The 26,638-nt window shown below is 38.4% G+C and overlaps 1 protein-coding gene across 1 annotated transcript; it reads left to right on the forward strand.

Moving 5' to 3' along the window:
• Positions 1-6,640: 6,640 nt before the first annotated feature.
• On the forward strand, positions 6,641-7,270 carry LOC145643113 (uncharacterized). Its single transcript, XM_081694275.1, has one exon. It carries the CDS (start codon positions 6,641-6,643, stop codon positions 7,268-7,270), a length of 630 nt encoding a protein of 209 aa, XP_081550401.1.
• The last annotated feature ends 19,368 nt before the right edge of the window (positions 7,271-26,638 follow it).

A 26,638-nucleotide genomic window follows, 5' to 3' on the forward strand; every position in this document is an offset into this window, starting at 1 on the left:
AGTTAAGGTCAAGGTGGTCGGGTCCTTTTATTGTAAAAAGGGCCAATAAATTCGGTTATGTGGAGGTTTTCGACGAAAATGGTAATGAGTTCAAGGTTAATGGCCAAAGACTCAAGCTATATCATGAGGGGGCTACGATTGGTGCAGTTGAATTACTTCACCTAAGCGGTTCCGATTCACTTTGAGCTTCATTGTGGTAAGAGGGTCGTGCGGGACCTAGATAAACTAGCGCTTTGCGGGAGGCAACCTGTATTTCTTGCTTTCTAGACTATTTTTTTCGTTATTTTTATTTTTATTTCTTTTTAGAGATGTGAGGAGAGTGGAATTTTACCTTTCATGAGTGTTTTGTACAGGTTTTAGATCACAAAGTATGGAGGTTTCAAGAGAAAAAGGGCGAAGAAAAGAGAAGCTCCAGGATTGGGTACGGGCCCGATCGGGCGCGCACCTAAGGGTCAGAATTGAAGATTATTTCGCCCGATCGGGCGCGCAAGTGAGGAAGAAAATCAAGGGAATCTTCGCCCGATCGGGCGGAATTTCGGAGAAATCGAGTGCCACAAAAAGAAATATCGGGCGAGCAAATTGGCGATTTTGAGGTTCGTGTTCGCGCCCGATCGGGCGGAGGTCGCCCGATCGGGCGCGCACTTTACATTTCAGAAAGACATATCTTCGCCCGATCGGGCGAGGCTTGCCTGATCGGGCGCGCCTATTTATCCGAAAGTTTTAAATCCTCCTTCTCCCTTTCTCTTTTCTTTTTCTTTCTTACTTCTTCTTCCTCATTCACACTTTCTCTCTCTAAAACCTCCATTTTCAACTTCAACTTTCTTTCCAAGATCTCCTCAAATTCACCCATCAAAACCTTAAAATTTTTACATATTCTTAATCCTCACACCTTCCTCTACATTTTCCACCCACTTTCTCCCACTTTCTCTCATAATTTCTTCTAACCCTTAGAGAGAGAAAGCTTCAATACCCAAATTTCCACCTACCTATGGCTTCCAAACGTTCTAGACAAAAAAGGGGCGAAAGTTCGAGGCAACAACAATCAATGGTCGACCCGGAGCTTCAAATACCGAGATGGGAGGAGGTTGTTATCACCTCGGCGGAACAACGGGCAAGGATGCTCAATCTCATCGAGAGGCAGGTAATCTCAACCCGTTTTATTCATCCTCCTACATTATCTAGACTAGGCCTTGATAAATATGTAGAGAAATTATTTAAGGGTATAGGTATAAGTGGTTTCTTCCAAATGCATCATGATACTTATGATTATTTAACATTAGAATTTATCTCTAGTTTTAATGTTATTAAAATGAATGCTATAATCACTCATGTACAATTCCGGTTATTAAATAACGATGTGCGATTAACTCTAAAAGAATTTGGGAAGTTGTTTGAATTAAAATCGGATAAACCTAACGAACCCTCCCAAGACCACATTGCCGTGGTCTACAAGAGACTCACTGGGGAGGGTTTGGCTAACCTCTAACACGCCAAAGGGACGTGGATTCAACATCCCGTCCCAAAGTTTTGGCAAAGGTTTGCCGGCCTCACTATTTTTGGGAGGCATGAACCGACAAACGTGAGGAGGGATGAATTAAAATTGTTGGCATCCTATGTAATCCCTAATGTTGAAAAATTAAACATACCTCATAGGATTGCCAATCACTTTCAAAGGGCGGCCAATGCGGTCGAAACGGGTAGGTCTAGGGCACCTATCTATTTTGGGGGGTTAGTGACCCATATTGCCATCAAACACCTGGGTTGGAACCCCGGATGGGCATAGGAAAGTAGTGGGCTCAACCCTGATGGACCTAGCTTATTTAGGGAACCTAAACTGGGTGCAACCCATGGGAGGTGAGACTTGGTGGATAGTCCACCGGCAATCGGGTAGGAGAGACCAAGCCTTTACCTTACCCAACCCCGCCTTGACCAAATTTGAGAAGGGGAAACCTTCTTATACATTTGAGATAAACAGTCAAGGCAAGGTTCAAGAACCTCACCTCTCACCACAACCCCACCAATCACCCCAAGACCATTCCCCCCAACACCATTCACCACACTACCCACCACCTCCACCCTTTACCTATGGCATATCCACCTCCTCGGTCGATTATAACATCGACCCCAATTCCCCTTATGACTTTTTGGCTTTTAGGAGCCAACTGGACCGTATAGAGATGGCCAGATGGGGCAAGGGAGAGTAGAGGGCATGGTGCAAAACCTAGATTCTAGGTTAAGCACTTTGGATAGTCGGGTGGGTCATATAGAGAGGAACCTTGGGAGGGGTCTATACCTCATGTACGATGACTATGCACGCCGAGGGGCTATTCCCCCCGAGGCATTAGTTCTCGACTGGTTCCAATACTCCCAAGGAGGGTATTCCACCCCCGGAGCATTTGGTACTTATGTGGACTACTCTTCAGTCCATGGATTTGGGGGTGATGCTCCTTTTGGGGGTATGGGGGGAAATGTGAACCCTAACTACTTTACAGGTGGTTCGGGTTATGGTGGTGCTGGAACGAGCCAGGGTGGTGCCGACTCAAGCTATGGAGGAGGGTACGAGAGGATGGATGATGATGAGGAGTAGCTTCTCCTAGCTACCTTCCCAAGTCAATGAGGGCATTGCTTGATTTGGATTGGGGGGAGATTTCTTGTATATATGGTAACTCTCTTTCTCTTTTCTCTATTTATTGCTTTCCTAGTGTAGTTTTTATTGCTTTCCTTTTAAAAAAAATAAAAAATACAAAAAAAATTTGAAAAACAAAAAAAAAAAAAAAAAAAATCAAAAATACGTTCCAATGAATTATAAATCATGCTTCCCTGTGTCCCATACTTAGAAAATATTGTTTTGATTCTTGGTATATGATAATGAGCTTTGTGAATTTGTTGATCATGATTTGAAGTTTAATTGTTTGGATTCCTAAACATGCGTCAATTTTATCAACTATTTGTGAATATAGTGCTTGACTAGTTGATTTGGTTAGGAATGTGTGTTAGTTCCTGGTATGTCAATGAATTTGAGTATTGGTTTGCAACTATTAGTAATGTTTATATAGCTCAATATTATGCACATTGAGAAGGACGAAGACATTTGTTCTTTTAGGAAGCCTTCAGACGATATTAGATACATTTGTTCCCTTCTTGTTACCCATGTTGTTGCTTGTGCCCTTTTATTGTTTATTTAGCCACATTACAAGCCTATATGAGCCCCATTGGTTACTAGTCCCAAGCTTGGCTTGGGGGAGCTATTAGTTGGTGAGGTGAGGGAGTTGTGGTGTGCATATCGTTTGCACAATGTGGGAATAAAAGAAGAGTGATTGTTCTTTGATATTATGATTGGAAAATATTGATATTTTGTGTTACAAAGTTGAAAATTTCCAATATGAGGTAAAAAGAGAAAAAAAAAAGAGAAAAGAAAAAAAAGGTTGTCTCATATGTTCAAATGTTCTATTTGAAGGTTGCTCAAGAAAAAAAAAAAGAAAAAAATTCAAAAAAAAAAAAAAAAAAGTTCAAGTTTGAAAAAAAAGAATAAGTGGTTCAAAGTTTGTTTTAAATCACTCTATTTCATATTATCATATTTTGTGAGTGAATATGTAAGTGTTGGGATTGTGTTGTATATATGATTGTTTGGTGAACTTTTGTGGAGTTGAGTTGTGATTGGAGATGTTTTGGTCATCACTCGTTGTGACCTTGGGTTTTATTAGGATATGGCTCCCTTAAGCATGGCTTTACTCTCACATTTTCCTAAATTTATCCTACCCTTTACCCTAGCCTTACATTACAAGCTTTAAAGACCTTCTGACCTTTGTGCATAAGAGTTGTATGAATGTGAAAGTGTTGTTTATCAATGCAAGTTATGATATGACATATTTTGAGTCGACTAGTAGGTTGAGCGTTCATTGTTTTAAACACACGAGAGTGTGAGTTGGGAGGGCATTGTTCACAAATAAAGGGGTTGGTTGGAGAGCGATCGAGTACATCTTTTACTCGCCACATAAATGAGAGTTGAGTGTGTGAGCACTAGTCTTGAATTCTATATGCTCATGTGGTTTGCTCTACTTGACAGTTGTTGGGGATGAAAGATGATTAGATGAATGAGATTGATTGACATTGAAGCATGTTCATTAGATTTATCTTAAATCGTGTGCGCTTGATTTTGTTTATTGGGATGAGGCATGTTTTATATGTTCATTGATGAGCTCTTTGCTTAGGGACAAGCAAAGGTTTGGCTTGGGGGAGTTTGATATGTCCAATTTATATAGTGTTTTACCCCCGTCCCGTGGTCATAATTAGTAGTTTTTTGGCTCTTTAGGGCCACTTTTATTACTAATTTGTGTTTTCTTCGTAGTTTTGGTTGAGTTTTACAGGAAATTGCACTTTTGGAGCATTTTCCCAGGTTTTCATGGATCAACTACGGAAGTTAGAAGGACACAACCATTCTTGAAGCCCAGGATCGGTGAGAGCCGGTGATTAAGGGCTCGGTATGTGATACCGGGGCTATTGGATCAAGTAATCAAGACCCGATGAGGAAATCCGGATTGGGCCGAGGAATCGAGCCCAATCAAAATCCAAGTCTTGAAGAAGAAGTCGGGCCCGATCGGGCAAGCATACGCCCGATCGGGCGAGTGCGCGCAATGCAGCCTCAAGGAAGAAGCCGCGCCCGATCGGGTGAGCGTAGGTTCGATCGGGCGCAGCATACCAGCAAGGGGCATAGTAAAAAGGCGGACCCAATCGGGCGGCCCTTCGCCCGATCGGGCGTGTGTTTTTCTAAGTAGCTGATTAATTTTGTTTTAGTTTTTGTTTTAGGAGTGTTTAAGTACGAATTATGTACGTAAATTTTGTTTACCTTCTCTTTTAGATTTTCTCTCTCTATTTAGGATATTTTCTCTCTCTTGAATTCTCTCTCAACTTTTTTTTTTTTTGAAGAAATTCTCTCTCAACTTTGTTCTTAATTACATTCATTAATCCAGATTTCTTTTGGTAACAATTTCTTTTCTTTTAATTTCAGTTATTTTATTTACTTCTTTGATTATGTCTTGCTTTATTTATTTGATTAGTTTAGTTATGATGATGCTTGAGTAGTTGTATTTTTAGGGTTTATGGGGATATAATAAATAATATGAAGGGGTAAATTTGTGATTGTTGATTACCAATGCTTGGTTAATTTCCTATTGATTGATTTAATGCTATGCAATTAGGTTTAGCCAGATTTAATTGTATGAGTTTAGCAATATTAATTCGAGATTCGACATATGAGATTTAATACCGGTAAATTAACTATGTGATTATAGTGCGTAGCGAAAGCCCTTTATAATCTGATTAATCAATGCTTGATGATTGCTTATTATGATTTTCCCTGGAATATTGTTTATTAGTGAACCTATTCCCTAGGTCTTTTATTATTTATTTTCTCCCTACTTTATTTCCTCCGATCTTATTCTTCGTAGTATAGTCTTTATTTACAACAATATTGGTTACTTTGATAATTTAGATTATAATAATTAATTAGGAGTAGAAAGACTTGTTTCCCTGTGGATTCGACCCTACTTCCCTGTCTTCATTAGTTAGAGGACTTAGGTAATACTTTTGATTAGGGGATACGACTTTACCCTGTCACAGCTCAGCTCCAATTAATTTAATTTAGTTCAGTTCAGCTCCAATCAGTTCCGTTCAGATCAGCTCCTAATTTCCTTCTCTTTAAAAATATTCATTTCAGCTCTATTTAGTTTAGCTCAGCTCTAATAAGTTCAATTCAGTTTAGCTCCAATCAGTTAAGTTCAGTTCAGCTCAGCTCAGTTCAATAAATGTGAACAGACCCTACGCAAGACTATTAATACCTCATGAATCAAATTAATGCTAAATTGGTAGGTTGGAGGTCGAAGACTTTATCTCTTTCAGGAAGAAATAATTTGTTGTAGGCTTGTCTCTCTGCAATTCCGTATTACACTATGCAAGTTAAACTAGATAAATTCCTATGTTTATATGTTATTAATTTGATAAGAAGACTAGGAGATCTCTTTGGGGTGGAGATGAGAAGCATCGAAAAATTCACCTTATGGCTTGGGAAACAATTACCTGGCCAAAAGGAGGAGGTTTACGGCTTCACTCAATGAGACAAGCTAATACTGCCTTCTTATCTAAGTTGGGATGGAGGGTTTTTACGAAACCAAATGCTTTGTGGTCTCGTGTATTGTGCAACAAGTACTGTGATAATTGATATGATATTGATATCTTCAAGAAGTTAGGTGCCTAGAATGGGTTAAGGATTGTCAATAACTTTGATATCCTTAAGGGCATAATTGCATAATAAGGGCATATATATTGATATATACAAACTTAAGGAATTTTAACAGAAGAAAAATGATTTCATTAAGAAAAGATAGCCAAACAACATTTACAAACAATTCCTAGAAAATCTAATATTCCAACACAAGTACAAATCACCTTAGAACTAGTTACATCGCAGATTCGATCAACGATCGCCTTAATAAAAAAATTCATTTGAAGCATACAATATGTGAGTTAGTACTAATACTTAAACCTTAGGAGCTCCCTCGAAAGAAAGGGTAAACTCTCTACTCGATAGAACGATCTGCCGAAGGTGAAGGCGTGGCTACCCTGGTGGTTTATTCTCTTAGCAATGGCTGAGGAAATTGCTTCTTTTGTTTCGCGACTTGCTCTTGAGGAGGAAGAAACAGTGGTGGATTTAGGAGAAATTCAGAACAATGAAAACGATGAGAATCTTTCCCTAATGCTAATTGAGCGAATCCATTCAGACCGATCCTATAACGTTGATACTTTTAAACGCACAATTACTAGTGTATGGTCTCTTTCTCATGGTGTGGTGATTAGGGTTCTTAGTCCTAACCTTTACGCCTTTCAATTCTTCCATTATAGGGATAAGGAGAAGGTTTTAGAGGGCAGACCTTGGTGTTTTGATAACAATTTTCTCCTGTTAAAAGAAATCGAAGGCAATGAACAACCTGATGAAATTCAGATCATTCATTCGCCTTTTTGGGTCTGTATAAAAAATCTGCCCTTTAATTGCCGCTCCGATGCTTATGTAAAGGATGTAGTGGCGGGAATGGGAGAGTTGTTGGAGATTGAGAAGGATTTGTTGGGAATTGGGAGCTACCAGAGAGTTAAATTGCTGCTTGATGTCTCCCGTCCTCTGCGCCGTTTTCAAAAAATTAAAGATAAGAGGGAGAGGGAGGTTCAAGTGGATTTTGCTTATGAACGCTACCGTTCTTCTGTTTTTCTTGTGGGGTAATGGGGAATTCTGAAAGGGACTGCCAGGTGGTCGCGGGGGAAGACAAGAAAGCTAAATTGGGGTGGAGTTTAAACCTCAAAGCTACTCCTCGAAAGGGTAGAGCAAAAGAACTAGAGGAAGTAGAATCGATGACTAGCCGAAAAACTCTTTTTATCTCAAAGGCAGAGAGCTCTACCATCAGGCCTGAAAGTGAAGAAATGCTCCCTGATGATGCTATAGGTTCATCACAAAAAGTGGTGGATATGCAGTATATGATCTCTAAACCGAATGTGGATTATCCCCTTTGGTAAATCAAAACACAACCCTTGCTTTGACAGAAAAAGGAGATGGAGGTGAAGAGGATTTGAATAAGAGGTCTGAAAAGTTTGTCTTTGTCCACTCTGAGGCCGAGAAGGCAGGAAAAAAATAAAAAGTGGAGGAGATTAGACAAAGGAGAAGACCGTGGAATGAGTGATATCAGCTTAAAAGACCATAAAAGAAACTTAGAAGAATCTGAGCTGAATTTGGCAGACTCACAAAGTGGGAAACGATCCAAAATGAGTATGGCAGGACTTGCGTATTCTGTAACAGCGGTGGGGAATGGCGTTGACCAACCCCACCGTGAGCAATGAATATATTGTGCCGGAACTGCTGAGGGGTGGGCAACCCTTAGTCAGTTCGTGAACTCCGTAAATGGAGTGTTGTTTATGCCCTCGATATAGTCTTCTTGTCGGAAACTATGATAAATAAGCATGAAGTGGAGAATCTGAAACATAATTTGGGTTTTGCTAATGCATTTGGGGTAGGTAGTAGAGGGAAAGCAGGGGGTTTATGTATGTACTGGAGGGAGGAAGTTGATTGCACTTTAATTTATTTCTCTCAAAACCATATTTGTGGTGAGTTTTCTCTAGAAGGGAAGGGAAATTGGAGGTTTGTAGGGGTTTACGGTTGGCCAAAGGAGGAAGAAAAACATAAGACTTGGAGATTGATTCGACAGTTGTGTGAGGGAGTTGAGGTACCTATCATTTTTGGGGGTGATTTTAATGAGTTGCTTAGCTATGATTAGATTGAGGGAGGGGCGGGAAGAGTGAGAAGGGAAGTGCAAAACTTTCGGGAAGCGGTTGGTGATTGTGAGCTATGGGACATGGGGTATGAGAGGAGTTGATACACTTGGGAGAGGGGGAATACATTAGACACTCGTGTTAGAGAACCACTTGACCGTTTTCTTGCCTCTTCTTCTTGGGTCGATCTTTTCCCAGAGCAATATGTTGAACACTTGCTATGATATAAATCTGATCATACTCCTAAATTGATTAGATGCAAGAAAAAATTACGCAAGAAAAAGAAGAAATAAAGGGAATTTAGGTTCAAGACCGGGTGACTCCTAGATGATAGTTGTGAACGGGCGGTCAAGGGAACATGGGAAGACTCGAAGAGACTAAATACGGTGGAGAGAGTTTCTGCAGTAGGCCGTGGCTTGATCAGATGGAGTGGCAAGAAATATAACAAGCCGGGGGAATAGATTGAGAAGGTGGAGGGGGACCTGAGAGTAGCCTAACAGAAACTGGTGACAAGGGCGAACTGTGAGGAATGTTCAAAGCTTGAAAAAAGGCTTGATGATCTAAATGAAAAACACGAGGCTTAATGGTACGTTAGATCAAGAGTCTCAGAGGTTCTGGACGGAGACAAAAACACAAAATACTTCCATCATAAAAAGAAAAATTTTATCGATGGACTTCTTGACGAGGCAGGTGCGTGGAGATCGGAGGAGGAGGAGATTGAGCAGTTAATATGTAACTTTTATAGTGACCTTTTCACTTCGGCCAACCCGTCATAAAGCAATGTGGAAGAGGTTTTGAGGCTAGTAAAACCCGAGATCCCATCGGCAATCAACAGAAGCGGCCTTACTCGTCCTTATACCAAGGACGAAATTTTTGCAGCTCTTCAGCAAATGCACCCCTGCAAGGCCCCAGGGCCAGATGGTATGCATGCTATCTTTTATCAGCAGTTTTGGCACATTATTGGTGATAATATTGCAAATTTTGTTAGTAGTATCTTACATGGCTCCTTGTCTCCTGGAAATATCAACCATACTAACATATTTCTGATCCCAAAAGTTAAATCACCTACTACAACTGCTGAATTCTGTCCTATTGCTCTCTGTAATGTAATTTATAAACTTGTTTTGAAAGCAATTGTAATCAGGTTGAAGTTTGTTTTACCTGGGATTGTGATGGAAAATCAGAGTGCTTTTGTGCCGGGAAGGTTGATTACTGACAATGCCCTTGTTGTTTTAGAAAATTTTCATACTATGAGGAAGAGGAGTAAGGGGAAGAAGGGGTGGGTTTCTTTGAAACTGGATATGAGCAAAACCTATGATAAAGTAGAATGGGGCTTTCTGCGTCAACTACTTCTAAAAATGGGTTTTCATGAAAGATGGATAAATCTGGTAATGAACTGCGTTTCTACAGTTTCTTACTCCTCTGTGATTAACGGAGGGGTTGGTGGATTGGTGACCCCGACTAGAGGTCTCCAGCAAGGTGATCCTCTCTTACCTTACCTTTTTATTTTAGTAGCTGACGCTTTCTCTAGAATGATTCAAAATAAGGTGGTTGAGGGAAGTCTTCATGGGGCTAAAGCTAGTCGCAATGGCCCCGCAGTTTCTCATCTCCTTTTTGCATACGACAATCTCTTTTTTTGCTAGAGCAAACGACAGGAATGCAATGCGATAGTTGATATCCTCAACCAATACGAAGATGCATCCAAACAGAAAATTAACTATGAAAAGTCGGAAGTGTCTTTTAGTAGAGGGGTAAGTGTTCAGCAAAGGGACGAGTTGATGAATATTTTAAAGATGCAGCAGGTGGACAGACATGAAAAATACTTAGGGATTCCTACAATTATTAGGCACTCAAAGAGGGTGTCTTTTAATGCTTTGCTTGATAGAGTCTGGAAAAAATTACAGGGTTGGAAAGGAATTTTTTTTATCTCGGGCTGGAAAAGAAATTCTTTTGAAGTCTGTAATCCAAGCAATCCCGACATACTTGATGGGTGTGTACAAAATCCCGGGCAGTTTTATTCAAAGTATGAAGTCTGCAATGGCAAGATTTTGGTGAGGGAAAAAAAATTCAAAGAGGAAAGTGCACTGGAAGAATTAGGAGGATATATGTTCCCTAAAATGTCTTGGTGGTATGGGTTTTAAGGATCTTTCAGTGTTCAATGATGCCCTTCTCAGCAGACAAGCGTGGAAATTAATTCGTCACCCGGATTCATTGCTTGGCAGAGTTATGCAAGCGAAGTACTACCCCAATCGGTCCTTCCTTGAGGCAAATTTGGGTCTTAATGGTAGCTACTTATGGAGAAGTGTATGGAGTTTGAAAGCTTTAATCCTTAAGGGATATATTTTGAGAGTTGGTGATGGTAAGAGCATCAACCTTTGGCATGCTCGTGGCTCGCTGACAATGAGGGCAGGTTCGTTATGAGCTTAGAAAGTGATGAAGTTACTAATGTAGCGGATTTAATGAACAACAGTGGTAGGGATTGGAATGTAGGGGTCAAGAGTGTCTATTTAATGAAAGAGATGCAAAGTTTATTCTTACGAATTTACGATCCCCGTCAGCGAACTTAATCTCAAAGATGAAATCACGTGGGCTTTCTCGAATGATGGTGAGTATTTGGTGAAAACCGCGTACATGTTAGGGAAAGGTTGCAATCTTGATCGGTTTCACCAGACCTGTGTTGATTTGTGGGGCTTGGATGTCATCCCAAAAGTGAGACACTTCCTTTGGAGGTGCTGCACTAATACATAGCCCGTGCGTAAGTTGCTCCATTATCGGCATATGATTGAGTGTGCTCAATGCCCCTGGGCTTCCAAGAAGAGGAAACGTTACATCATGCTTTGTTTGAATGTGTGTGTGTTCGAGGTTTGTGGACAGCAGCAGGGTGCAAAGTTTGGTTCAAAGGGAAGAGAAGGACTCGATATGCGTTCTGCTTGCCTCCTGGAAGGCTGCTAGCATAAGACTCTATCAAAAGAGTGCAATCCTAGCCTGGAATATATGGTATTTACGTAATTAGAAGCTATTTAGAAACAACGACATTCCTGATGTAGTGGTCTTAGCAAGAGTGATCAGACATATTGAGGAATTTGGTTTATATGCAAAGAAAATTTATAATGCTGCTAGAACTCCCAAACTGTCTAGCCCAAAAAAATGGATAGCACCTGTAGACACCCATTTGTGTCTCCCCAAAACCAAACCCAGTGATGAGTACCTTTCATGTCGAATCATAATCGAATGAAACAAAAGTGTGGAAAGTCTAGTGTTGCGGAAAGTTTTTATTTCTTTTCTCTTCTCTCTGTTTTTGAAAACTTATTTTAAGAAAACAGCCAATCCAGTTTGGTTGGTCCATAATATGGGTCCAATGGTAGTGTAGTTGGATGGGGCTTACAAAGACCTTTCCAACGATATATTATAAGCCCAATTCCGATGAATATTGAGGAAGTTATGGCCATTTTACTAAACTGGGCCCGGTTTGAGCTTTATGTACGACCCAATGATCTAGGGGAGGGCCTAATATGATTTATCATTCCTAATGCAATTAGGAATGGTTTTAGTCTTCTAGAAGGTTCTTTCATTCCTAATTCAATTAGCATTGATAAATTGACTTTTGTTGACTTTTCAGAGTTTTAATCAAAATCAAATAGCATTTTTGAGGAAATTATATGATTTTATCATTCAGTACGGCAAACTTATCTGATTTTCGAAAACGCGTTAAAATCAGGCTTGGCGCCTAACCCCGGGCCTTGGCGCCTGGAACCAGGCTTGGCGCCTGGCGCTAGCCATTGGCACCTGGCGCTAGTGTTGGTGTCTGGCGCCAGCTCTGTTTTTTGTGCGTCTGACTCTGTTTTTTTTAATTTATCTTTTTGGCTGATTTTCTCTATAAATATCGTATTAAAAAACTCCGTTTTCATTCACCAATTGATTTCATTCATCACCTATTCTCTCTAATCATTCACCAATTCTCATCATTCACAAGTTCTACAATCAGTTTTAATTAGCATTCTTCATTCATCATTCTTTCTCTTTTCTTTCAAACTTTGTTTTTCTCATACAAAATTCCGCATTCACAAGATCTAGAAACACCTAGCCATATTCGAAGTTGTCTTCGCCCTAGACGTGAAAGGTTTTAATTTATGAGGGTTTGGTCCCAAATCTCTCTTTCAATTATTTAATTTAATTGTTTGATTTATTATTTTTCTTGAAGTTACTAACGTGTGTATTTTGTTATTAGAAAGAGGTACGAGGCATCAAAGTAAGTACTTCAATGTTTTTAATTGATATTATGATGTAGACATCATGTTTAGATTGTTATTATGATATTCCTAGTATCATGTTTAGGGAAAAGGTTATAATATCAAATATGCTTAATATGATTGTTACGATGCTTCCTATGTTTTTCCTAATATTTATAATTGTTAGTATCGTGTTAGGGTTAAAGATTTGATTTTTATTGCTTAGTGACATGCTAGGGTTTGTTATTAATCTTGTCAGTATAATGCCTAGGATCTTGCTATTATTATGCTTTAATATTAACATGAACATGATTATGATTATAATTGTTATAATTTATGATTATTATTATTTTGATGATGATTATTTTATTTATGATGATTATTATTATGATTATAATTTTATTGTCATGATATTTATTGTTATTTATCATGTTGCTTGATATTTATTTTTATTGCTTGATCACACCTTTATTGCATGTTTAAAGGGAATTTGGTATTTGTAATCATGCTTAATAAGATATTAATAATCTTGTTAGGGTTAATATGATTATAATTCAAGTGATCGCCAATAATAGATTTATTTGTGCATTAATATTCAACCAACATAGATTAAACAGGTTTAGGGTAATCCTATTGATTGCATGTTAATCAGAAGGCGCACATGAATACGATCAGAATAAAGTAGAGGCCTATTATTAGGGCAGGTTCAATCTCTTTTAGGTTGGATTTGTACCTTCATCCCCGAACCCTTATTTGGTTCTAGACCTTATGGAGTTGACGATCTCTTGGATCGTTAAGGGGTGTAACCTTCACCTCGTGAACGGTTTACAAGTTCCTAAAACTTGTTGGCGACTCTTTTGCTCTATCTTCTTCCCTTTTGGACGCCACCGTACTTTAGTGTATGATCACAGTGGGGTTCAAGCTAGTGGGATTTAAAGGCTTGAAATTATTCCCTACAGCACCCCTTGCTGGTGCTTGCAAGGTCAATGCAGATGCTTCGTTATCTGACAAAGGTTGGGTGGGCATGGGTGTGGTGGCAAGAGATGCTGATGTGGTGGCAAGAGAGGCTTTAAGACCAAGTTGAATAATGGGTGGATCTACAAGAATAAGAAGAAATCAAAGAAGAAGAATGCTGATGAGGATGACCGTCTCCCGTGGCAAATATGGCCGACCGTGTCAAAAGATGATTGGGAAGAGTTCGTTAGAATGAAAACTCAAAAGAAAGCCATTGTAAGTTTGTGTAAATCTGATCTCAATTGAATAATAGCTTGACACTTTTTGTAGCAATGATACTAACATTTTTAGTTTTGTAGGAACTTCGAGAGCAAAATAAAAAGAATGCAGAAAAGAAGGAATACGTCCATCGTATGGGTCCTAAGACTTTTGGTGAAAAGAGACCTGAGTGGGTCGATTCGGGTTTATACCCTAAATCGCTTCTAGTGGCATCGAAGGAACCCTCTAGTTCCACGATCACTACATTGTTGAGTCGTGCCGGTGATTTCTTTTGCTCTCTCCATACGTTTGATAAGGAAACCGGAAAATGGGTCATCAAGGGTCCGGAAGCCAAATAAGTGGCAAATAAGCTTGTAAGTTACCTATGAATTGTTGAATTTAAGTCACTTTTGCATCTAAATCACTGTACAAACCATTAACTATTTTACTGACCTCATTTTTCCTTATGCTATAGCTTGAGCACACTCAAGAGATGGTGGAGGGCAAATTTGAACCAAGTGTGGAGAATGACCCTTTCACCATGGCTTTGGGAAGGCCATACCATCCAGGACGAGTAGTAGGTTCGGGAGGGTCATTGCTTGGATGGCAAAAGGTGATGGGTCCCGAATACACAAAATCGGGTAGATCTCGAGCCAGTGTTAACTCACCGGGGGAGTTGGATGCCAAGGTGGCATCAATTAAGGAACAAGTACGCAATGAGTTAGTTGGTGAATTGAATGCTTGGGCAAAGCTGATGAACTTACCGACTTTGCCGTTCCTCACGAGTACCCCGGTCGACACATGTTCTGAACCAAAAGGACAAGGAGAAGGTGATAGACATGGTGGAGATGAGATACGTGGTGAAGATGTGCCACCTGAGGTAAAATCAATTGGGTTATTAAAAGTTTTAAAATACTGAGTTAATTGAGATTTGAGGTGCAATGATTGATGTACTGTTGCAGGTTCCTACTCCTACACATGCGGACTCGAGGGAGCTTGAAAATCCAACACCGCATGAATTTCCAGAGTTATAGGTGATTTGTAACCCTCTACCTTAATGAATTTTGTTATATTATCTATGTTGTTGTAAAAGTCCTATTTAACTATCTTCTTTTTATATATATACTTGTGTAGGAAGACACCCGGTGTGCACTTCTAGCCCCGGGGCATGCAAATAGTACGGCGTTGAGTTGGGTGGCGTATGGTAGTGCCCAACCGACGACGGGTGCTACGGCGGGGCCACATCATTACTCGGTTGGGATCGATTCAGTGGTTGCGGGGTTCGAAGACATCCCACTACCCGTACCGATAGAGGAGGTTGAGATAACAAAGCTTTGGCAAGCTGTAGGTAGCTTCGTTGATTGGCCACGTGCATGGGTGAAGTCGATTAATAAGGAGGTAAATTATTTATTTCTCAATTTTTGTGTTAAACCGTTAGGCACTCTAAAAATAAAACCGCCAAATATTTTTTTTTTTTTTTTACAATATAAAAGGTCCGCCAAGTTGATTAAAAATTGCTCAAATATTTTTTTTTACAATATGCAAGGTTCGCCAAACCGGGACACCCGAGGGAGCCGCCCCCGCTGCCGGAACAGCGAAGGCAGCCCGCGCCGAGTCCACAGCAGCCCCGACAGCAACCCTGTCGAGGCTGCAGCAGCCATGGCAGCCGCCTGTCGAGCCATTTTCTTCATTTCTCAACTTATAAAAATAAAGCCAATTCGAGCCGAAATGACTACTTACTTGCCTATTTTCTTCATTTCTCAACTTATAAACTCCTTTCATCTCAAAACAACTCATAATCACATATTTATAAGTGTTTGTCATTTGAAATTACATAAAAATCGCCAAGTTCTAAGTTTTTGGGTCCAATTCATCAAAATCAAGGTCATTTGAGCCGAAATGGCTACTCACTTGCCTCTTTTCTTCATTTCTCAACTAATAAACTTATACATTCTCAAACAATATCATAATTACATATTTATAAGTGGTTGTGAGTTGAAATTGCATAAAAGAAGCAAATTTCTAATTTTTTTTGCCACATTTCATCAAAATTAAGCCACTTCGAGCCGAAATGGCTACTTACTTGCTTATTTTCTTCATTTCTCAACTTATAAACCCGTTGCATCTCAAAAAAACTCATAATCACATATTTATAAGTGTTTTTCATTTGAAATTACATTAAAATCGCTAAGTTCTAAGGTTTTGGGTCCAATTCATCAAAATCAAGGTCATTTAAGCCGAAATGGCTACTCACTTGCCTATTTTCTTCATTTCTCAACTAATAAACTTATACATTCTCAAACCATATCATAACTACATATGTATAAGTGATTGTGAGTTGAAATTGCATAAAAGAAGCAAAGTTCTAATTTTTTTGCCACATTTCATCAAAATAAAGCCACTTCGAGCCGAAATGGCTACTCACTTGCCTATTTTCTTCATTTCTCAACTTATAAACTCCTTTCATCTCAAAAAAACTCATAATCACATATTTACAAGTGGTTTTCATTTGAAATTACATAAAAATCGCCAAGTTCTAAGGTTTTGGGTCCAATTCATCAAAATAAAGCCATTTTGAGCCGAAATGGCTTCTCACTTGCCTATTTTCTTCATTTCTCAACTTGCAAACTTATTCATTCTCAAACCATATCATAATTACATATGTATAAGTGATTGTGAGTTGAAATTGCATAAAAGAAGCAAAGTTCTAAGTTTTTTGGCGCATTTCATCAAAATAAAGCCATTTTGAGCCGAAATGGCTACTCACTTGCCTATTTTCTTCATTTCTCAACTAATAAACTTATACATTCTCAAACCATATCATAATTACATATTTATTAGTGATTTTGTGTTGAAATTACATAAAAGAAGCAAAGTTCTAAAGTTTTTGGGCCCATTTCATCAAAATAAAGCCATTTTCTTTATTTCTCAACTTATAAACTTATTCTCTTCTCAAACTATTTCAGATTTCGCATGGAAGAAAAACTTCAAAGAGAAAGAGGGTGGAGAAGCCTAAAAGAATTGATCAACCTAAGATGAAGCTAAGTGAACAACGGTCCAAGAGTGAACAAGCGTCGAAGTTGCACTCTTCGAAAGGTTCACCCATGCCACCTACTCCACTTGTTGAAGACATTGTTCTTCAATCGCTCTCTGCTGACATGACCTTTCTTCACAACCGTGCTTGTCATTTGGTCGATCCCATGGAAGTTGCACTTCCTAAGGCAATGTTCCACTATGATGAGGATGCAGTTGCATGGATCAGCAAAGAAGATGTGAAGGAATTTCTACGTGGTGCAAAGCTTAACATTTCCCTCATTCAAACATTCATGAGGTAATTCAATGCCCAGATAATCTATAATTTTTTCAAGTTATTCAAATTGATGGTGATTATCCTACATCTGATTAATTATTCAATGTTCATGCACGCAGAGCACTATAAGAGCACTTAACTAACACTAATTCTCCTTGTAAAGTTGGGTGGTTATGCCCCGAGCAGTTATCCACTCCTAGAATCATAGGCAACCCTCATGATGTGTTGTACTATGTTGAACAGAGTATCAGGGAATCAGTGCGTGCGGGAGTCAAGTTCATATTCGCCCCATGTTATAGAGAGTAAGTCTAACCATGTCAAATTCAATCGATTTGGCCTCATTATATGTTGACTCTTAAATATTAATTTGCTTGTCTATTGTGAACTTATGTAGGGAGCATTGGAGCCTCATGGTGATTGTAATTCCATTAACACAATTTATCACCTTGATTCAGCTCGATCATTGGAGAAGTGGCTCGTGAAGTCTATATTGCAAAAGTAAATATATATAGCAACCTAGTGATGATTATTGCTAATAATAAATAATTTAGTAGTCATACGACTAATCAAATTTGAATGTACTTTTTTTTTACTACAGTGTTATGAAGAAGCTACATTGTCGTGCTCCAAAGGGTCCAACATGGAAGTCACCGTTGGTAATTTACATGATATTGTTATTATCTTGAAAAACTATGTTAGTAAATATTTGCTCTTTTCCTTTGCATATTTCAATGATGTGATTTGTTTGTCATATGCTAGTGCGCACAACAAGAGAATGGACTTGATTGTGCTTTGTATGTGATGAGATTCATGCTTGACATTGTGACTCATTGTACGGACACTCAACAGCTTGATGAGGTAAGTCCTAAAACTTATTGAAATGCTATATTGATATGATTTCTAGCCTTAGACACCTAATAATACCCAACAATGGCATGTTATGAGAAACAAAAAGGCCATTTGACAAGAAAGGTAGAAAATGGGCTGAATAGAAGTCATATGGGCCATATTTGGGCCATTTTGTGTTAATATGCTCTTTTGATGTGATTTCTTTCCTTATACACCTATAACTAGATAATATTGACATGTTATGAGATAAATAAAGTTCATTTAATAAGAAATGTAGGAAATGGGCAAAGTAAAGTCATATAGGCCATTTTCGGGCCATTTTGAGTAAAAAGCGTCATAAACCTTAATAAAATTCTCTCCTATACAATTTTAGGGCTTACACACATACAACTACCCAACATTGACATGTTATGAGAAAGAAATAGTTTATTTGATAAGTAATGTAGGAAAAGGGCTACATAGAAGTCATATAGGCCCTATTTGGGCCATGTTGAGTAAAATGCGTTGTTAAACTTATTGAAATACTATATTGATGTGATTTCTAGCCTTAGACACCTAATATTACCCAACAATGACATGTTATGAGAAACAAAAAGGCCATTTGACAAGAAAGGTAGAAAATGGGCTGAATAGAAGTCATATGGGCCATATTTGGGCCATTTTGTGTTAATATGCTCTTTTGATGTGATTTCTTTCCTTATACACCTATAACTAGATAATATTGACATGTTATTAGATAAATAAAATTCATTTAATAAGAAATGTAGGAAATGGGCAAAGTAAAGTCATATAGGCAATATTCGGGCCATTTTGAGTAAAAAGCGTCATAAACCTTAATAAAATGCTCTCCTATACAATTTTAGGGCTTACACACATACAACTACCCAACATTGACATGTTATGAAAAAGAAATAGTTCATTTGATAAGTAATGTAGGAAATGGGCTACATAGAAGTCATATAGGTAATATTTGATAAAATACATATTGTTTTGCCTAATTAATTAATTTTAATATAATGTTTTTTTATTTCAAGTTTTGCAAGGTCCAAAAGGATGGTCCGTTGACAATCAAGGAGCTTAATGAAGTTCGTGACATGTTGGCGTCTTTTATCACCTTCAACATGTAAATGGCATTGTCATTGTAAATTATTTATGTTAACTTTTGAACTATATAACTTATTATTCATTATATATTTACTTACTATTATTTGTATATGTAAGCAACTTTTTGTTTTATTGTATTGCGTTTGGGAATATTTATATCTATATATATAATTGAATTCTTGTTTATAATATTATTTTTGTATCTTATTGTAATAATTAATAATAATATTATTATTAGTAATTATAATAATTATATTATTAATTATTTTATTTAATATAATTGCTAGAATTACAGGTTATTATTATTGCTAGAAACAGGTTTTTTTTTTTAAATATTATTGCACGAAAATTGAAAAAAAAAATAATAATATTGGGTGAAAAGGCACCGGTTAATAACCGGTGCCTAAAATAGCTACCACCCAAAAAAAATGGCGGGAGAGTTGTTAAAGGCACCGGTTAACCGGTGCCTAATTGGGTATATGGCACCGGTTTTGAACCGGTGCCAAAAAGGGGGGGTTTGGCACCCCCCACATAGGCAGCGGTTCAAACCGGTGCCTTAGACCGGGTTTGAACCGCTGCCAAACAACTCTTTTCACCTAGTGTTAGGTCCTTGGCAAAGACATCTGCAACAAGTTTGGGAGGGTAATAGTAATACTTCAGGTCATCTTCAGGAATTTGAGCTCCCATCTTAGCTAATCTGTGGGCTACTGCATTTGCTGCCCTCTTTAAATGAAAAAAATGACAATCCAATCCTCCTCTAGCACTCTCTTAATGTCTTGAATTATCATTCCCAGCTCATGGTGAAGAGAGTCTTCTATATTCTCTAGCATTTTCAGCAAGGCTTCTGCGTCTGTTTCAAGTTCAAGATGATGAAGGTTAAACTTTTTCGCTGCAATCAGGCCTTCTCTGATAGTAAATCCCACTAGACAAGATCCATCATCGCTTCGAATTACTCCACCACCACCTGCATTCTGCTCCCCCTTCCAACTGCCGTTAGTGTTCAGTTTCTTGTAACCCATATGGGGGAATTTCCACTCTGTAAGAGGACCATTCTTCATTGGAATACCATTCCTTGTCGGCAAGATTTTGTTATTACAGTAAAGGTCATTATTGAATTTTGCAAAAAGGTTTTGGATTCGAGACATTGACTTCTCAACACTGTTGCTTTCCTGTAATTCCACAAGTGCCAAATACCAATTGCAAAAATAATCTTCCATTCACTTTTTTGGTAGAGATTAAAGCAGATCCGATCCCACCATTGATTATTTTGAAATTGTTTCAAATCAATTTATTTAGCAGGTCTGATTTTCTCAAACACTATATTCCAAAAACCCGAGGAGTAGGGGCAGTCTTTGAACAGGTGAAGGTGGTCTTCATTCGCCCCTCCACATCAAGTGCAAGTTGGGTCAAAATTTGGGATTTTCCTCATTAGACGAGTGCCAACTGGTAGTATTGTGTGCACCACATTCCAAATAAGCATCTTATATTTGAAAGGAATTCTTATTTGCTAAATTTTTTTCCACTTAAAATCGAGGGAGGTGTTTGCAAGAGAAGGAGAAGAGTTAAGAGCATATGCAAATTTTAAGGTAAAAACTCCATTTTTTGTATGCTTCCATCTAATTCAGTCAGGAGGGCAGGCAAGTGTGGAAAGAGGGGTAGCAAGGATTTTCTGCTGGATATGGGATGGAAGAAGGTAGGAAATTTCGTTTATGTCCCACTTACCTTGTTTGATTATGCTGCTAACACACCAATAGGCAAGATGAGGAGGTATGGGAAATACAGTAAGATTGCAGAGAGGACTATCCCCAACCCAAGTATGGTATCAAAGGGAGGTGGTGATGCCATTTCCAATGGTACAAATTAAGCCTTGTTTAAGAATGTGTCGACCCTTCAGGATATCTTTCTAGATGGTTAAAGAATTTGGCGAAAGAATAGTGTCCATGAAATTTGATTTCGTTGGATATTTACCAGTTAGGATACGAACCCACAATTTATCAGGTTGATTGAGCATCTTCCAACCCAATTTGGCCATAAAACTTTCATTCCAAGTTCTAAGGGATCGGATTTCTAACCCACCCAGGCCCATTGGTTTATAAATTGTATCCCATTTAGTTCTAGGGATGTATCGTGATCTATCCACTCTATTCCAAAGGAATTTTCTAGCCAGTATTCTAAATCTTTGATCACTCCAATGGGAAAGAGATTAGTTCGCATGACATATAAAGGGTAAGTGTTAAGAACTGACTTGAGCAGAGTTGTCCTTCCTGCTATGTTTAATAATTTTGCTTTCCATCCCCTGATTCTCACCTTTGTTTTATCAAGCAACTCAAAGTAATCCCCCCTTTTTTAGTTTATTAGGTCGAATCATTACCCCTAAATATTTACCAAATGAGGTGGAGCTTTTGATAGCTGCTATATGCGAAATGTTTTGCCTAACACAGTGAGACATTTTTCTGGGAGAATGATGGATGATTTAGACAGATTAATGCACAGACCCGAGGCTTTGCCAAATTTCTTAAGAGTATTTTTTATGGTGTTTATGTTCTTAGAGTTAGCCCTTCCAAACAAAAAAAACATCGTTGGCATAGAACAAATGGGAGATGCCTACATCTTTGGTAATTTTTATAGGATCCCGATTCTTGTTTTGGACCTCCTTCTCAATCAATTGAGATAGTCTTTCCATACAAAGAACAAAGATGTAAGGCGAAAGAGGATCTCCTTGACGGATACCCCTCGATGGATGGAAGGGTTCTACAATCTCTCTATTCCAAAGTAGTGAAATGGAATTTGAGGTAATACAAGAGAGAATGAGGTTGATGAGATTTTCTGGAAAATTAAAGCCAAGGAGAGTTTCTCTAATAAAATCCCATTCTATGTTATCGAAAGCTTTTGCGAGGTTAATTTTCAAGGCCATAATGTTTTTGCCTTTTTTTTTAGCTTTGTTAAAGTAGTGTGAAATCTATTTTATTATAATGATATTCTCATCAACGGTTTTTTATTTGACAAAGCTAGATTGGAGGGATTGACAAGGTTTTCAAGGTAAGGTCTCACTCGATGGGTGATGGTTTTGGTGATGAGCTTGTATATGGTGTTACATAGACCGATTGGCCTAAAATCTTTGAGAGTGGTAGGGCTATCAATTTTTGGGATAAGGCAAAGATAGGAGAGATTGATATCTTTAGGAATGCAACCCTTATCAAAACAAGTAGAAATGAAGTTAGTAATAGTCCCACCCAATTCATCCCAAAAGGTTTTGTAGAATATGGGCTGAATACCATCTAGGCCAGGGCTCTTCATTAGGGCCATAGAGTTAAGGACATCTTTTAACTCTAGGTTTGTAATTGAATCACAGAGACAGTGGGCTTGGGCTACTAACAGACGATTTGGGCTAGAGAAGCTAGTGATGATGTGGCCGTTATCATGATTTGTGGTGAAAATCTCTTTGAAATACTTCCAAGACATTTATTTAAGTAATTTTTGATCAAAAATCCACTCATCAGAATTATTTTTAAGGGTTGTGATTTTTCCTCTTGATTATTTAGTCTTAGCCAAAATATGGCAATATTTTGTATTATAATCTCCATATTTTTGCCAATTTAACCCGGCTTTTTGAGCCTAAATTATTTTCTCGGTATGGTGAATTTGGTAAATTTGAATTCCATCCAATTGTGAAAGAAATCTAGAAGATCTATTGGCAAGATAAATTTGAATTCCATCCAATTAAACCCTTATCCTTTTTTTTCGATAAATTAAATTACCAAAGATATTGTTACTCCAGTATTTGATATCATCTAAAAAAGAATTCCTCCCCTTAATAAAGTCAGAGTTTATCCAATTTGAAGTAAAAAAATTCTGAAAATCAGGGTGAAGTAGCCAGGATTCTTTGCATAGAAAAGGAAAAGGGCCTCCCTTACAACAATCATTTAATGAAATAAGAAGAGAGCAATGATCAGAGTAAGAGCGTGGAAGATGAGTTAGCTTTGTGTTTGGAAAGATAGTGAGCCAAGAGGGGTTTGCAACTATAAGGTCCAGGCCCTCCCGAGCATTAGTCCACGTGTATGGGTTCCCATTGAAGCCCAAGTCTGCCATCCCAGCCCCATCCATCCAGTTGTTAAGGTCTGTGCATTAGCCAGGGAAAAAGATACGGCCACCTCTTTTTTCTGATTGACTTGTTATCTCATTCAGATCCCTTATGACCATCCATGGAACATTGCTTGGAGGATAATTTCTTTGCCATTTCACCCACATAGCGTGCATCTCCTTTGCTGTTCTTGGAGAATAGACCCCTGTGAGAAGGAATTCTTCCTGGTGCGGGCTAAAGTGGAACAAAGCATGAAAGTAGTGAGGAGCACGCTTTGTACAGCTTATAAGATCTACACCCTTCTTCCAAAACATCCAAATCCCACCCCTTTTTTCGCTTGGTTCAACTGTGATGTGATCATCAAAGCCAAGAATACGAGACACCTCTTTGGCTCGATCCTCTCCTGCCTTAGTTTCCAAGAGAATTACAATTTTAGGGCGATGGTCTCGTAATACATCCATTGCATGAGGCACGAAATCATTCGAGCAAGCACCATGAATATTCCACAGAACAATATTCATATCTAAATTAGGCATACGGTCACTGTGATTAACTCCAACAATGTTTTTTTACCCTATATATCATCGGCTGCTAAAACTCCTCCCAATCTTCCTAGTTGTTGCACTCCCCCAGCATCCTAATATCCTCCACCTTCAAAGATGTCATTAGGGTGTGAATTTCCTTCTCATATGTGTAGACACCCATTTGTGTCTCCCCAAAACCAAACCTAGTGATGAGTACCTTTTGCGTCGAATCATAATCGAATGAAGTGAAAATGTGAAAAGTTTAGTGTTGCAGATAGTTTTAATTTCTTTTCTCTTCTCTCTGTTTTTGAAAACTTATTTTAAGAAAACACCCAATCCAGTTTGGTTGGTCCATGATATGGGTCCGATAGTAGTGTAGTTGGATAGGGCTTGACAAGAGCTTTCCAACGATATATTATAGGCCCAATTCCGAGGAATATTGAGGAAGTTATGGCCAATTTACTGAACTGGGCCCGATTTGAGCCTTATATGCGGCCCAATGATCTAGAGGAGGGCCTAATATGATTTATCATTCCTAATGCAATTAGGAATGGTTTTAGTCTTCTAGATTCTTCTAGAAGGTTCTTTTCATTCCTAATTCAATTAACATTGATAAATTGACTTTTCAGAGTTTTAATTAAAATCAAAGAACATTTTTGAGGAAAAGATACGATTTTATCCTCCTGTACGGCAAAATTTATCTGATTTTAGAAAAAGCGTTAAAAACAGGATTAGGGCCTAACGGCAGACATTGGCGCTTAGCGCTAAGCCTGGCGCTAGCATTGGCGCTTGGCGCTAATGTTGGCGCCTGGCGCCAATAAGCCAACGTTGGCGCCGGCTCTGTTTTAGGTGCGCCAAACTCTGTTTTGATATTTTATCTTTTTGGCTGATTTTCTCTATAAATAACGTATTAAAAACTCCGTTTTCGATAACCGAATTTCATCTAAAAACCAGTTTTCACCTACAACCAGTTTTCACCGATTCACCTACAACCAGTTTTCAATTCTCTCTCGTTCTCTTCAATCATTCACCAACTCTCATCAAGATTCTCTTGATTACTCTCTCTCTCTCTCTTTTTCTAAACTTGCTTCACTTAAATACAAAATTCCGCATTCATTAGATCTAGATACACCTAGCCATATTCGAAGTTGCCTTCGCCCTAGACGTGAAAGGTTTAATTTCTGAGGGTTTGGTCCCAAATCGCTCTTTCAATTATTTAATTTAATTGTTTTGTTTATTATTTTCCTTGAAGTTACTAACGTGTGTATTTTGTTATTAGAAAGAGGTACGAGGCATCCAAGTAAGTAATTTAATGGTTCTATTGATGTTATGATGTAGAAATCATGTTTAGATTGTTATGATATTCCTAGTATCATGTCTAGGGTAATTTTAATATCAAGTATGATTAAAAGTATAATGCTTCCTATTTTCTTCCTAATATTTATGATTGTTAGTATCATGTTAGGGCTAAAGCTTTGATTTTTATTGCTTAGTGACATGCTAAGGTTTGTTATTAATCTTGTTAGTATCATGCCTAGGATCTTGCTATGCTTTAACATGATTATTATTATGATTAATATGATTGTTATTTTGATGATTATTGTTTTGATTATTATTGTGATTATTTATTATGATTATGTTGCTTGATATTTATTGTTATTGCTTGATCACACCTTTTAATGCATGCTTAAAGGGAATCTATACTTGTAATCACGCTTAACAAGATATTAATAATCTTTTTTTAGGGTTAATTTGATTATAATTCAAGTGATCGCCAGTAATAGATTTATTTGTGCATTAAATTCAACCAACATAGCTAAACAGGTTTAGGGTTAATCCTATTGATTGTATGTTAGTCTGAAAGCGCACATGAATACAATCAGAATAAAGTAGAGGCATATTATTAGGGCAGGTTCAATATCTTTTAGGTTGGATTTGTACCTTCATCCCCGAACCCTTATTTGGTTCAAGACCTTATGGAGTTGACGATCTCTTGGATCGTTAAGGGGTGTAACCTTCACCCTGTGAACAGTTTACAAGTTCCTAAAACTTGTTGGCGACTCTTTTGCTCTATCTTCTTCCCTTTTGGACGCCACCGTACTTTAGTGTATGATCACAGTGGGGTTCAAGCAAAGGGGATTAACACTTGAAATTATTCCCTACAGTATGGTATTTCCCTTGAGTAACGAGCTTGGAGTTTAACCCCTACTACCTCTCTTTGAATGCTGAATATCTTCATACGGTTTTCCATCGTTCCCATTTCTATCCGTCGACTTTCTAATTGTAAAGGGATTTGTAGCAGATTTTGTTGTTGTGGGATGAAGTTTGGAAGTCCGATTCTGAAACTCACCTTATCAATTGATTCAAGATCCATTGGTGCTCATTGGATATGTCTTGCATGGATACTTGCGGCTGTGGAACTCTCTCCGCATTCGGAGGTGAAGGTAAAGTTGCACTCCATCTTGTAGGGGTTGGGCGGAACAGAGTTCTGTTTGAAGATGGGATTATTTGGCTTCTCTTTGGTGGGATTGTCAGAATTCCTAGTAATGGAGTCGACAAGTGTGTCCTTGGGAATGGTGAAAATGGTTGCCTGTGGCTGATTGATGATCGGTTGGAGATCGGGTTCTTTCTCTGGTAAGTTTGTGTCTAGGTCATTGGTGGTGGAATTGAAGCAGACGTTGCTAGGGTTAGGGTTAGTGATCGAGTTGTTTTTTGGGTGACGGTGCTGGTTCCGCACTTGGAGGGTCCAGTTCCATCAGAGTTGGGGATGGTGGTGTTAATGGGGTGATTGCCATTGAGAGGGTGGTTGATGGTTCCTGATTGTTCTTCTATTCCATTGTTGAAAGGCAATTTTTCAGTAGTTTTGATGTGATAAGAAGTTGAGGAGTTTTCGTGGGTATAAGTACTAGCATGGGGTTTATTACTTGTGTGAAGAGTGTTTTGATTGAAGTGCTGCTCTTCATTGGTTGCATGGCTATGATTGATAATGGGTGTCAATGGTTTTTGGAGGCTTTGCACG

Source organism: Chenopodium album, chromosome 8 (genome assembly GCF_948465745.1).
Source record: "Chenopodium album chromosome 8, dcCheAlbu1.1, whole genome shotgun sequence".
NCBI classification, from domain to species: domain Eukaryota; kingdom Viridiplantae; phylum Streptophyta; class Magnoliopsida; order Caryophyllales; family Amaranthaceae; genus Chenopodium; species Chenopodium album.